Consider the following 13,281-nt stretch of genomic DNA (forward strand, 5'->3'; position numbering starts at 1 on the left):
GGCAGCCAGCCATCCCAAGATTACTGTAAAATTTTAAATGAAAAAGATCATTATATAAAGACAAAGAGATTAAAAGAACGGAATAGCAGAAGGAATTACCATGCTGTAGACGTTAAGGGGGTTGTTCTTGGTGAGATCCTGGCTGAGGCCATAGTCCCAGGCCAGGGAGCACATCAGGAGGCCCCCGAAGGTGCTCCACACTGACACGCCGCCCCCGCTCCACGACACGGCCAGTGCGCGTCCATCACCCGTCCATCTAAAAACATGAAACTGACTTGTATATGTCACTGAAAAAGACAAGATTGGTAAATTGTACTTAATAATTGTACCAATAAATCCAAGCATTTACCGAAATTGTTGTTTAAAAGTTGGAAACAAATTAAGCATTAATAAAAAGAGAGGTTACAGCGGAGCTCTCAGTGGCAGGAACATTACGTATACATATCAGATATTTTGTTTTTAATCGGTCCTATGCAAGATACATGTCGTCAGTGCGGGTCCCAAATGCCGTTCTTCATTTTTATAGAGCTGTATAGCCCATGATAATCCACCCCGCTCTGACAGTATGGACGTCGTAATCCTGAACTGTAGTGAAGGGGTTTATCAACTTCAAAAGTAAAATAAAAACATTTATTATTTTTACTAGATATTTTTTGCCTAATGAAAACAGATATAATGAGGAAATGTATACCTCATGCACCTGACGGGACCAGGCGCTCCCGGGAAGTCTTTGGAGCTGAGCACCATGTTGTGGGAGCACTCCAGGCCGCCTGTCTGCTCGTCTACTGTGAACACGCTCACATGGGAACTGGAAATGCAATAAGATGCCTGTCAATAAACTATATATTTACAAGATAATAAGAGTATTATCCAAAAGTATAACAGCTTTATATTATTTAAATCGTATTTACAATATGCTTTTACTCAAGAAGGTAGGTGATAACAGTAATCAATAATAGTCGGATGATTTGTATTTTTGTGTAGCGCCCTTTATTTTTTTATTTTTTATTTTTTATATTAACTCCACACAGGAGGCCCTGAGGAAAATAATTTCCCTCAGGGCCTATGTCATCTTTGGGGATGCTGTGTGGAGGGTCTTTTTGTGGAGAGGAAGGAGTGAACATGGGTCTTGAAGAGTCCCATGTTGTAGGAGGGAGGAAACACAGAGGCCGGCAGTTCGTTCCACAGCCGAGCTGTTGAACTTAAGAACGAATCGTAGAAGCGACCCGTTCTCATGTGACAAATGTCAACCGTGTACAAATGTTGGGCACGCGTTTGGCGTGTATCCCGACTACGCACCGGTGCCGAAGGGATCAATGACGCTAGTTCCTCAGAGCATCTTCCATTGTAATACCGATAGAACAAGGACAGCATACCTACCTGACGCCTGTGCTCTAAAGATTGCAGTCCGTTTGTTAAGATTGGGGAATCTATCAAACGGACCGCCCGTTTTTGCACAGAGTCAAGGGTTTTTTTCAGGTATTTAGGGGCTCCGGACCAGAGATGGCTGCCAAATTCGACAGTAGGGCGCACTTGCGATTTGTACAGGGTCAGCAGTTGTGTATTATTAAAGTATCTGCGGGCCCTGTACAGTACGCCCAGCTTCTGAGAGGCCAGCTTTACTCTGGCTTCGATGGAGCCCCCATACCTGAGCTGGTCACTTATAGTTACTCCAAGCATATCAATGGAAGGCCTGTTCGGAAGATTGCTTCCGTTGAAGGAGACTAGATTATCATTTAGATCCCTTTTAGACGTAATCAGACAGGATTGGGTCTTTGAAACATTAAATTCGACGAGATTATTTTTACCCCAGGAGGAAATACTCTCGAGATAACCGTCCATTCTCTGCTTCAAAGCCCTCCGAGCCGTTGGAGTTTGTGTGCCCTTTGGGGGCTTGTCAAACAAAAAGCTATCATGAACTGTACTGTCATCCGCGTAACAATGTATCGGTGCACATGTCAAAAGGAAAAATAATTATACTCAAAATAATCTCAATAGTGATGTGTTAAGACTGTTAGGTGTTATCAGCGCCTTGGCAATTCGGCGGCCGGAGCGGCCAGCTCCAATTGCGTCCGCATAGGGCCGGCCCTGCCTGCATCAAAGTTTTTTCATTTGAGCTTTTGTTGTCGAGTAAATCGAGTTTGAAGAAATTTGAAAAACATCAAAATTAAATACCAAACAAATGCAAAACAACTACATATATCTGTTTAGGAAAAAAGTATTTCAATAACCTTCCGATTGAAATAAAGAAATTAAAAGATATTAACAAACTGAAGTTATACTTGTCAGGAATAATAACTAAATAATTGCCTGTTTTTCCCTTTCTGTATATTTATTATCAGTCTATATTCATCTCTACTTTATTTAGATATTTCTAATTACTCTATTAATTGCTCAATAATTAGTATGTAACAGAATCCTATAAATGTACACCTACACATATAGATGATCCAGAATTTTCACTTGTTCCTATGTTATTCTATTTTCCTTATAATTAGTGTAACTCTCTAATTAATGTTCCCGAAAGTATTTCAGAATCAACAACAACAATTATTAAAATGGACAGCGATAAAGTAGTTTCAGCGATTAGTGATATAAATAATGAATTAATACCGAGTGTGGTTAAGTCGTACAGACTTGGTGTAAAAAAGTCCAACAAAATTAGACCGATTAAGGTCGAATTCAATGACTCTGTCTCGGCTCGTGAGGTTTTGACCAGGAACGCAAAACTGAAAAACGGTATAAAGGCCAGTAACGACCAAACACCATTGCAGAGGACTCAACTTCTAGATTTACGCCAACAACTCGAGACGAGGAAGAACAACGGTGAAACCAATATAACTATCAAATATGTGAACTCTGTACCTAAAATTATTGAATGTGCGCCAAAAAACTGAAACAACAAAAAATAAAATGCTACTACCAAAATGTGAGAGGGATCCGCACTAAACTTCCCATGTTGCTGACTTCGGCGGCAACTATCAGCAGTGATATCTTCATTTTAACCGAAACATGGCTCGACTCAGGAATCAATTCCGCCGAATTAGGCTTCCCTAATTTCAACATCTACCGTATGGATAGGAATTCTAAAACAAGTGCCAAAACGAGAGGAGGTGGTGTAGCCATTGCTATCTCAAAAAATCTTAGTTCTTCAAAAATATCCACAAAAAACACTTCCATCGAGCAACTATTTGTCAATGTGAACACTTCTAGAGGTAAAATAATAGTGGGATGTGCATACTTACCTCCGAATTCTGATGTCCAAAGCTACAGCAATCACTGCGACGAGGTTGAATCAATTTGTGCTAAATATCCTAATACTAAACTACTTCTAGTTGGTGATTACAATCTGCCACATTATGATTGGTGTAATATGAATTCTGTCAATTCTTGTTCTAATGTTAATATTCGTGTTATTAGAGATATGGCACTGTTCTTAGGTCTAACACAGTGTAATAATGTTCTTAATATAGGAGGTCGTACGTTGGATTTGGCACTGTCAAATGTGTCTGACATCTGTGTTGTGAGAAGTACCGAAATTCTATTACCTGTCGATGTTTACCATCCACCACTAGAAATATGCATGTCCAATCCTAAACCAATTCCTATCGTAAAAAAGGTAGTAGAAACTCGAAATTTCAAAAAAGCTGACTATGTTAAAATTTCAAATTTCCTTAAACAGACTGACTGGTCATTCTTTGATAGCGACGATGATATTAATGTACACCTTAAAAAATTTTACTTCATCGTTAATTCTGCAATTGAACAATTTGTTCCTTTAACGACTTACAGAGAAACTCTACACCCAAAATGGTTCTCAAAAGACCTGATAGACTTAATTTACCTCAAAAAATTATCTCATAAGAGATTCAAACAAAGTCGCCTGGCCATCGATTATACTGCGTTTCAAAAATTGAGGGCAGAGTGCAATAAGCTCTCCGCAAAATGTTACAAAAATTACATTAGTGATGTCGAAGGCTCTATCATGGACGACTCAAATTTCTTTTGGAAATATGTTAAATCCCAAAAAGAAAATGGTACTTACATACCTAGTAGTGTGTCATTCGATTCTAAATTATCCCAAAATCTTCAGGAAACTGTTAATCTTTTTGCTGATTTTTTTAGCGGCGTTTACATTAATGCAAGTGAAGACAGCAATATTTCGTGCTTTGATTTGGTTGAAACTCTTGATATATCTGACTGTAATGTAACCATAGACGATATTATATCTAAGCTGAAGAGTCTTGATTCCCGAAAATCCGCAGGACCTGATAATGTTCCGCCCAGGTTTTTAGTAAATTGTATGCATACATTGTCATATCCTATTCATAAGTTATTTACAAAGTCACTCTCATCAGGTGTATTCCCGGACCTTTGGAAGTTTAGTCTTTTAACGCCCATTTTCAAAAAAGGTAATAAGAGCGAAGTAACAAATTATAGGCCAATATGTATAATGTCTACTTTACCCAAACTTTTTGAAAGCCTAGTACTAGATAAGTTGATATCCCGAATCAATCGAACCATCTCTCCCCTTCAACATGGATTCATTAAAGGTAGATCTACTCTTACCAATTTGATATTGTACACGAATGATATTGTTAATGCCCTTAATGCATCACATCAAACTGATTCCATATATACTGACTTCAGTAAGGCATTTGATAAAGTAAACCACAAAATATTATTACGTAAACTAAAATTGTTGGGAATAAGAGGGAGCATGTTGGAATGGTTTAAGAGTTATCTATTAGGAAGGTACTTAGCAGTCAAGATAGATTCGTTTACTTCTTATACATTTGCTGCCTCGAGCGGAGTACCACAGGGATCTCACTTGGGCCCAATATTATTTTGTTTGTTTATCAATGATATTGTTAATATTTTTACTAATGTTAAAGTCCTGTTATTTGCCGACGATCTGAAGATATACAGAATAATCAAAGACGATGACGATCGCGCAATTTTGCAGTTGAACCTTAATAAACTATGTGCGTGGTGTTCTGTCAATGATTTGCAACTAAATTTAGGTAAATGCCAGATTATCAGTTTTTACAAAGGCAAAAATCCACTTAATTTTTCCTATTTTATGAATGGTGCTAATCTTCTTCGTGTATCACAGATTCGTGATCTTGGTGTTATATTCCACGAGAGTCTACAGTTTAACGAACACATCGATGAAATAACAAGCGATGCGATGAGAATACTAGGTTTTATTTTGAGAATGGGAGCAAATTTTAAAAGTATGTCAACATTAAAACATCTGTATTGCTCGTTAGTACGAAGCAAATTAGAATACAATTCCACCGTATGGTCACCGTACTACAAGGTCCATTCTCAATCATTAGAAAAGGTACAAAATAAATTCCTTCGGTACATTAATTTTAAAATGAAAATTCCAATCGAATTTATAAATTACAATAACTTGCTTGCTGAAACTAAACTTCTTAAATTATCTGATAGAAGAGTGTTAATTGATTTGCTATTTTTATTCAAAATTATTAAATCTTTAATTGACAGCCCTAATCTGTTGGAACTTATTTGCATTAATGTTCCTGCTAGGCAAACTCGCAGTAAAGATACTTTTAAATTTAACAAGAACCTCAACACTAATTATTCTATTTTTTCACCAATTCCTAGAATTCACAACCTTGCGAATAAATACTGTGAACTTATAGATATGTTTGGTTTTGACAATTTTGTGAGCTTTAAAAGGCAACTTATTTCGATTCTATCGGCTAATAATTAACTTTTATAGCTTTAATAATTTTATTACATCTTCTCCCATTCGAAACCTTTCAAGTAAATTATATCCATATTTGTTTGTTTTTTATTTGCTCTACTATACACTTATAATTGTATGCATATACCTACTAACTACTTTTTATACATAACACTATGTTCCATCTCAGATCTTATTATTTCTTATTCATGTCGATATTGCTAAATTCTATTAGTTTTTGCTTTTTACAGGTGCAACTCTTATTTTGTTATTTTTTTTTTTTTTTTTTTTAAATCTCTGTTATAATGTTCTTTACCTCACGAGTAAGTTACACTCTAATTTATATTGGTTTATCGATTTGTTAAACTCACAATTAATACTGGGTTTAAACACACCCACTTACTTACTTTTTATGTTGAACTTTCTTTTACTTACTATTTCATGCTTGGGTATATTTTATATTGAATCCATCTTATTAGTGTTTTGCTAATTTGCACAAAATTTTATTATATGTGTTGCTTTCTTACAATTAACTCCATTTATCTTCTTATGTTCAATTATTGTAATCAATGTAAATGTATATTTTCATGTAAAAGCCCATTAGGGCGTAAATAAAAAAAAAAAAAAAAAAAAAAATAATAATAATAATAATAATAATAACTCTCTCACCAAGCACAAGAACTAGTTTCGTCTTTGGTGAGATGGCGATTATAAATATATTTTGTACCCATATGTAATTTATTTATTTATATCAGTCATCATGGGGCATAAACAGCTGATGAGGTTATCATCGGTTGTTTATTGTCTTTTAATTAAAGTTTAATTTAGAGCCCTACATATGGGTTCACTGATAAATCTGCTCTTAATTGAAATGTGTAAATAAAAATGGATTCTTACTTTTGCCTTCCAAATGCGATGAGTCTGTATTTGTGATTGACGCTGGAGCAGGTTGCATCTTCTATCCCCTGCGCCCAGATTCCTTGCACTTGCTGTAAAATAAGTCAAATACATTGAGGGGTGTCACTTCATCGGAAATAATGAAAAGTACAGAGTTAATAGGATTAAAAAGTCACAATAAGTACACGAGGATTGTTTTTCATGACAAATAATACATTTTCATAATTCAAGATACTTACAGGGTTGGATCTACCTGTATTCTGAATGCAAGCAGGAGTAGGGCCCCCGCACCGATAAGGGCCCCCGAATTTAACAAAATTAGCAGTAGGAAGTTTCTTAAAACCACATTTAACCAAGTTTACATACAAGGTGTCCGGGGGGTAAAGTGCACTAACTTCGGGAGGTAATTACATGATGGTAGAAGTAAAAAAAATAAATAACTTTTTCGAAATTACTTTTTTTCCATGCAAATAATTCCACTTTTTAATCTGAAAACTACCTTAAAAGTTAGTTGTTAGTCTTTTTTTACTTAGTATCATGTAGAACCACCTACCAAAGTTAGTGCACTTTAACCCCGAACACATTGTGTAGGTGGTATTTACATATACACGGTGTTTGGAAACTCACAGTACAAGTGGGAAACTGGTGAAACTACATCACATTTGGGGTCGATTTTGTGGTACAAATTTTTTAATTTAGCTTTTGTTTTTGAGTAAATCGAGTCCAAAATTTATTTTTAAAGACAAATTTGAAAAAAAATTGGTAGCGAGGGGTTAATCAGCTGTTTAATGTCTTTTAAATGTGTTAAACAAAACTAACTTCGAGCCATATTAAGAGGGTCACAAATTTTAAGAAAATAAATACTTCAAGCGAAACTCAGTAACTATCTCCTGCTCACCTTGGAAATGGATGGTTCCATCCAAAACTGATTTATAAATGAAAACATAAAAACAAATAATAGAGAACATGCGTTTATACTACAATAATCATTGGATGAAGTGAACACAATTGTTATCTCACATATCATATGATTTTATATTGTGTACTTTCTATATTTCTTTTAATCTCTTCTATATTTAATACATGATATATTCTTTTAATGTACTTTATATAAAAAATATAATCAACCACCATAATACGGGCATGTGCCTAGCTTGGTGGTCTAAACATCCTCAATGACTGTAATAAACACAATGTACTAAATAAAGAAAAATTAAAAAATAAATATATATCGTGGGCTTTCTTGTAAAACTTTTAAGTCTGGTTTCATTCATTATTACGATTTCATCAAAGGTTGAAATGGGCCGAGAATCGATGTTTAACGGGTACCGTTCAAATGTCAAAGATTCATAATGGTGCTGATCGTCAATTTTATGGTCATCAAATGTGATGGGGTTTAAATAATCTCAGTGGTTATATTTTATGTGATTTGAAAGGTTGAAATGTTAAGCTTATGGAGGGTTGTATCAATTTAGAAATCAATTGGCTTAAACTGTAATTTCAAATACTAAATGTTAAGCTCATGGCGGTTTTTTCAATTTGGCAATCAATTGACTTAAACTTCAATTTGAAAGATTAACATGTTACGCTAATGGTAGTTTTTTCAATTTAGCAATCATCATCATCATCACTTTTGGCTCTACAACCCCTGGTGGGTCTTGGCCTCCTCAAGAGTCTTCCTCCACTCATCTCGGTCCCGCGCCAGCTCTCTCCAGTTTCGAAGCTCCAAGGCAGACAAATCTTTGAGGACGTTGTCGCTCCATCTTAACCTTGGCCTTCCCAGGCTCCTTCTCCCTAGCGGTCTTGAGCTCAGCAGGGACTTTGGTTCTTGATGCTCGGAATTGAATGAATTTAGCAATCATTTGTCTTAGGACCGGTTGTTTCGGAGAATTTGAACAATTCATCAAATTTCAACGCTAATTTGCGAGTTCTGTGAAAGTCCTATTCAAGTTCTGATATTATATCATTATAGGCTAGTTACTTGATAGAACTGAAATAATAACAGAACTAGAAAATATCTTTCACAGAACTCGCAAATTAACGTTGAAATTTGAATAATTGTTCAAATTCTCCGAAACAACCCTTCCTTAATCTCCGATTTGAAAAATTATCACACTAAGAGGAACGGCTGCGTAGCCTTCTTCATACAAAACTTAAATTTGGATTTGAGGCCAAAATACTCAACCAAACTGAAAAATATTTTATAATTTGAAACACAAATAAAAAGTAGAGTATATCCGTACTAGATATTATATACTATAACTTTTGAAAAAAAAATATTTTTCAGTTTGGTTGGGTATTTTGGCCTCAAATCAAAATTTAAGTTTTGTATGAAAAAAGCCGCGCAATCGTTCCCCTTAAGCTTATGGCAGTTTTTCAATTTAGCAATCAATTGACTTAAAATCCGATTTAAAAGATGGATATGTTAGCCCACGGAGCTTTTTTACTTCTTATTTTTGCAATCAATAGGCCTTAAGAGGATGCTACAAGCCAAAAATGTGTATATTCTTGGTATACCTTATTTGGAGGTAATAGGCATTAAAATCGCTTGATAAACGGAGTCTAGAAACATTCGATTTCAAGCACAAAACTGGTTTTTATTTATTTTGTAAATATTTTATAAGAAAGAAAAAAAGTTAATCAAGTGAAACTGTCACAAATAATCTTAGCTAAAATACTGTATTTTTTTTAAGTTGTTTCCTTTATGCGTTCATACATTTCTATTGAAAAAATAAATTTTTTAGTAGTTTACATTTATATTTTTGAAGTGAAACTTCTTTACGCGCGTTATGCAATTTCGAGGACCGGAGTAAAACCAACTCATGACCGTCATCAAAAACCGTGATAATTTCGCTATAGGAGCCTAGCCAATATTATATACCTACTTTCGGTCGCTCTCCAAACTCAGCTTCGCGGTCTAGAGGCAAAGCGCCCGATTGTCGTTGTGAAGAACCGAGGTTCGATCCCCGCTTTAACAATTTTTTTTTTCTTTTTGTGATTTTTTTAATAATAATTTTTTTTAAAGTGATAAAATGCTCTCGTGCTGCGACTTTTAGATATTTTGACTATATGATATTTTGGTTGAATACGTAATAACCGCAGTCTAGAGGCAGAGCGTTCGACACTCGTTATGCAGGACCCGGGTTTGAATCCCATATTTTTATAACTTTTAATTTTTTTTTATCAACGATTTGTAATAATGTAGTAAAAAATTAGATAAATTTGTTAATTTAAATTTAATTTACTTTACGGTACCTATATGATATTTTGGTTGAAATATAGCTTACAAATCGAGCCGGTAGAGTCGCTCGGTATTTTGATTAACTATTTTTATTTATCAACGATTTGTAATAATGTAGTAAAAAATTACATAAATTTGTTAATTTACCTTTACTTTAATTTACGGTACCTATATGATATTTTGGTCGAAATATAGCTTACAAATCGTGCCGGTAGAGTCGCTCGGTATTTTGATTAATTATTTTTATTTTGAATCATTAAAATTACTAATCAAGGCCGATAACGCCGCGTCACACGAAATATCTCTCCTCGCGGTCTAGAGGCAGAGCGTTCGACACTCGTTATGCAGGACCCGGGTTCGAATCCCATATTTTTATAACTTTTAATTTTTTTTATCACATGCTACTTATAAATATGTCAATAGACAGAAAAAAAGAGAGAATGAAACGAAAAGAGAGAGAGAAGAATACTAAAAGTTTCACTTCCGTCGTGCGTAGGCTTGCCACACACTGTATTTTTTTTATTGAGTAATTTTTTTTTTTTATTTGTATTCTACTCAAGCGAAACGATAGGAAAACCTTCAATTTATCTAAAGCATATTTTTTGGTATTCATAATGTACACCAATTCGTTATAAAGATTAATCAAAATAGTGATTTGGCATTAAGCTTCTCCTTAACTTCAATTTGAATGTTTATCATGTTAAGCTTTTCGTGGTTTTTTCAATTTAGCAATCAATTGGCTTAAAATCCGATTTAAATGATGACTATTTAAAACTCACGGAGTTTTTTTACTTCCTTTTTTTGCAATCAATAGGCCTTAAGATAAATTTGAATGATTATCATGTTAAGCTTTTGGTGGTTTTTTCAATTTGACAATCAATTGGCCTTAACTTCAATTTGAAAGATTAACATGTTAAGCTTATGGCGGTTTTTTCAATTTAGCAATCAATTGGCTTAAACCCCGTTCAAACATACGAGCAGGTTCTTTCCGACAGGGCTTAGTATAACTTACGCCAATCGGTACAGTTATGCAATATATTTGATAGGAAAAATAAGAACATTAAATTTTTGTCATGTTCTTAGAAAATATTAACAGCCAATATCTTAAAATATAAATAGATAAATTATTTAAATATTGAAGACAATATTAGTGATTCTTAAACGCAAATCTGAAACAGAAAAATCAGAAAAGGAAACGGTCACATCTGGGACTCGAACCCAGGACCCTTGTCTTTCCGGGACAATGCTCTACCAACTGCGCTAATGGGACCCTATCCTCATCGGTCACTTTTAACTGTATCATACTTCGAATAAGAACTACCAACGTTGTCTTCATTTTTTCACCGCACATTTTTATTGGCAACTATCTTTATGTATGATCGCAAGATTCAACCCGAACTAAATGCAATCCTAGACAGCGTCTTATAGATAAACCTATCTTATTGTTTTTATTTTTAATGTGCGACATCTATTGACTTTTTCTGCAAGTCTAGAAATGAATTATTATTTTTCAACGTTGGTAGTTCTTATTCGAAGTATGATACAGTTAAAAGTGACCGATGAGGATAGGGTCCCATTAGCGCAGTTGGTAGAGCATTGTCCCGGAAAGACAAGGGTCCTGGGTTCGAGTCCCAGATGTGACCGTTTCCTTTTCTGATTTTTCTGTTTCAGATTTGCGTTTAAGAATCACTAATATTGTCTTCAATATTTAAATATTATAATTTGAGGTTTTACTCAATAAGTTATTCCGAAAAATAATAAGATAAATTATTCTTACGTTGGGATCAAACTTGAGAGTGGTGGCGGTGAGAAAGGCAGCGCGGCCATCGTTGAGAGTGATGCCGAAGCCGCCAACAAGCGGAGAGTATTCTATGTCACTAACGTGAGTATTTTCTTCTACAATGGGTATTGCTGCAAGAAACACACAAACTATAATAATTTCATCGCAATAAAGGTTTTAAAGGACCCCGCTAAACGAGCTGAGAATCGGCCGTCCAAATATTAAAAATGGAGCTAATCATCGATTCTGAATGGTAGTTTTTTACAAGGGTAATAATGAGAGTATCTTCCTCTCTAGAATGCTATTATGTCTTATGATGTATGGTAATAAGGTTGAGTATTTAATCGATAGATGGTGCTAGTCATAAAGCTTACTCCAGAGTCCGTCAGATGTCGCTAGGGTGTAACAGGTACTTGTGAGATTATATTTATTTATTTATGCCCTAATGGGCTTTTTACAAAAGTAGTTAACAAGTAATACAGTTGTGTTACATAGTTTACAATAAATTATGATTTTTGATTAAATTAAGGTAAATTCAAATGAATAGTGTGGATTACGGAAAGCTAAATATGTATTAAGGAACATATACATATAAAAACAAAAGTGTATTCACTACGGAGTTGTGAATTCATACATCTCAGTAAAATGATTAAAAAGATTTCGTTTTATAACTAATACGGAATCTTTAAGCATGTCTACAATATTCCCAAATTTATTGCCAAAATGATGTAGTCTATTTATAGGTGTATGAGCTTCATAGTTGGTTTTAAAATTGTCACAGAAAAATGTAGCACTTTGCCTCGTATTTCTAGTCGGTACGTAAAATTTTATTTTGGCGAGAATTTCAGGGTTGTCAATGGAATTATTAATAATTTTATTTAAAAGTACAAGGTCAGAGATGATCCGCCTATCTGATAGCGTTATTAAGTTAAGTTGTTTCATCAAAAGAACATAGTTAATATTTTGAATTAAAATATTCAGTTTAGAGTTAATAAATCTTAGAAATTTGTGCTGAACCCTTTCAATATTGTCAGAATGCGTTTTATACAATGGGGACCAACTAGGCGAATTATACTCTACCTGGCTTCTTACTAAAGAAGTGTACAATGTTTTCAAACATTCAAGTGACTTGAAATCACTCGCCGTTCTGCATATGAAACCAAGCATTTTTATAGCTCTCTTTGTTATATCATTTACATGCAGAGTGAATGTTAACTTTTCATCAAATATAACACCTAAGTCCCTGATCTGAGCTACTGATGTCAATAGTACATTATTTAAAGAGTATTCATAAGTAACATGACTTTGGATTTTACGAAAACGAATAACTTGGCACTTTTGAATATTAAGAAATAATGAGTTGATCACACACCAATGATACAATTTATCCAAATTAGATTGTAAAATATGGCAATCCTCTATACTACGTATCATTCTATTTATTTTCAAATCATCAGCGAAGAGCAGAACTTGTACATCTTTAAATACACTAACAATGTCATTTATAAATAATAAAAACAGAATTGGTCCGAGGTGAGATCCTTGGGGAACCCCACTTGTGGCTTCGAAGTTCAGTAAGTTACTGTCAGAGAGCAAGCTCCTCGTCACCCAGAGAATTACCTACCCTCGGGTAATGAACAGTGTAGT

The 13,281-nt window shown here is 34.5% G+C and overlaps 1 protein-coding gene across 1 annotated transcript in view; it reads right to left on the bottom strand.

Moving 5' to 3' along the window:
* Rich (Guanine nucleotide exchange factor subunit Rich) overlaps positions 1-13,281 on the bottom strand; it is a 62,414-nt gene that overhangs the window by 45,622 nt on the left and 3,511 nt on the right. The window contains exons 5-8 of the mRNA XM_089639031.1: positions 11,632-11,765; positions 6,614-6,705; positions 692-808; positions 100-256 (exon numbers count right to left, since the gene is read on the bottom strand). Of these exons, the coding sequence (XP_089495157.1) occupies positions 100-256; positions 692-808; positions 6,614-6,705; positions 11,632-11,765 (500 nt within the window). The remainder of the gene's footprint in view (positions 1-99; positions 257-691; positions 809-6,613; positions 6,706-11,631; positions 11,766-13,281) is intronic.

This window comes from Hesperophylax consimilis, chromosome 13 (genome assembly GCF_061612785.1).
Source record: "Hesperophylax consimilis isolate HC1 chromosome 13, BYU_Hcon_1.0, whole genome shotgun sequence".
NCBI classification, from domain to species: Eukaryota; Metazoa; Arthropoda; class Insecta; order Trichoptera; family Limnephilidae; genus Hesperophylax; species Hesperophylax consimilis.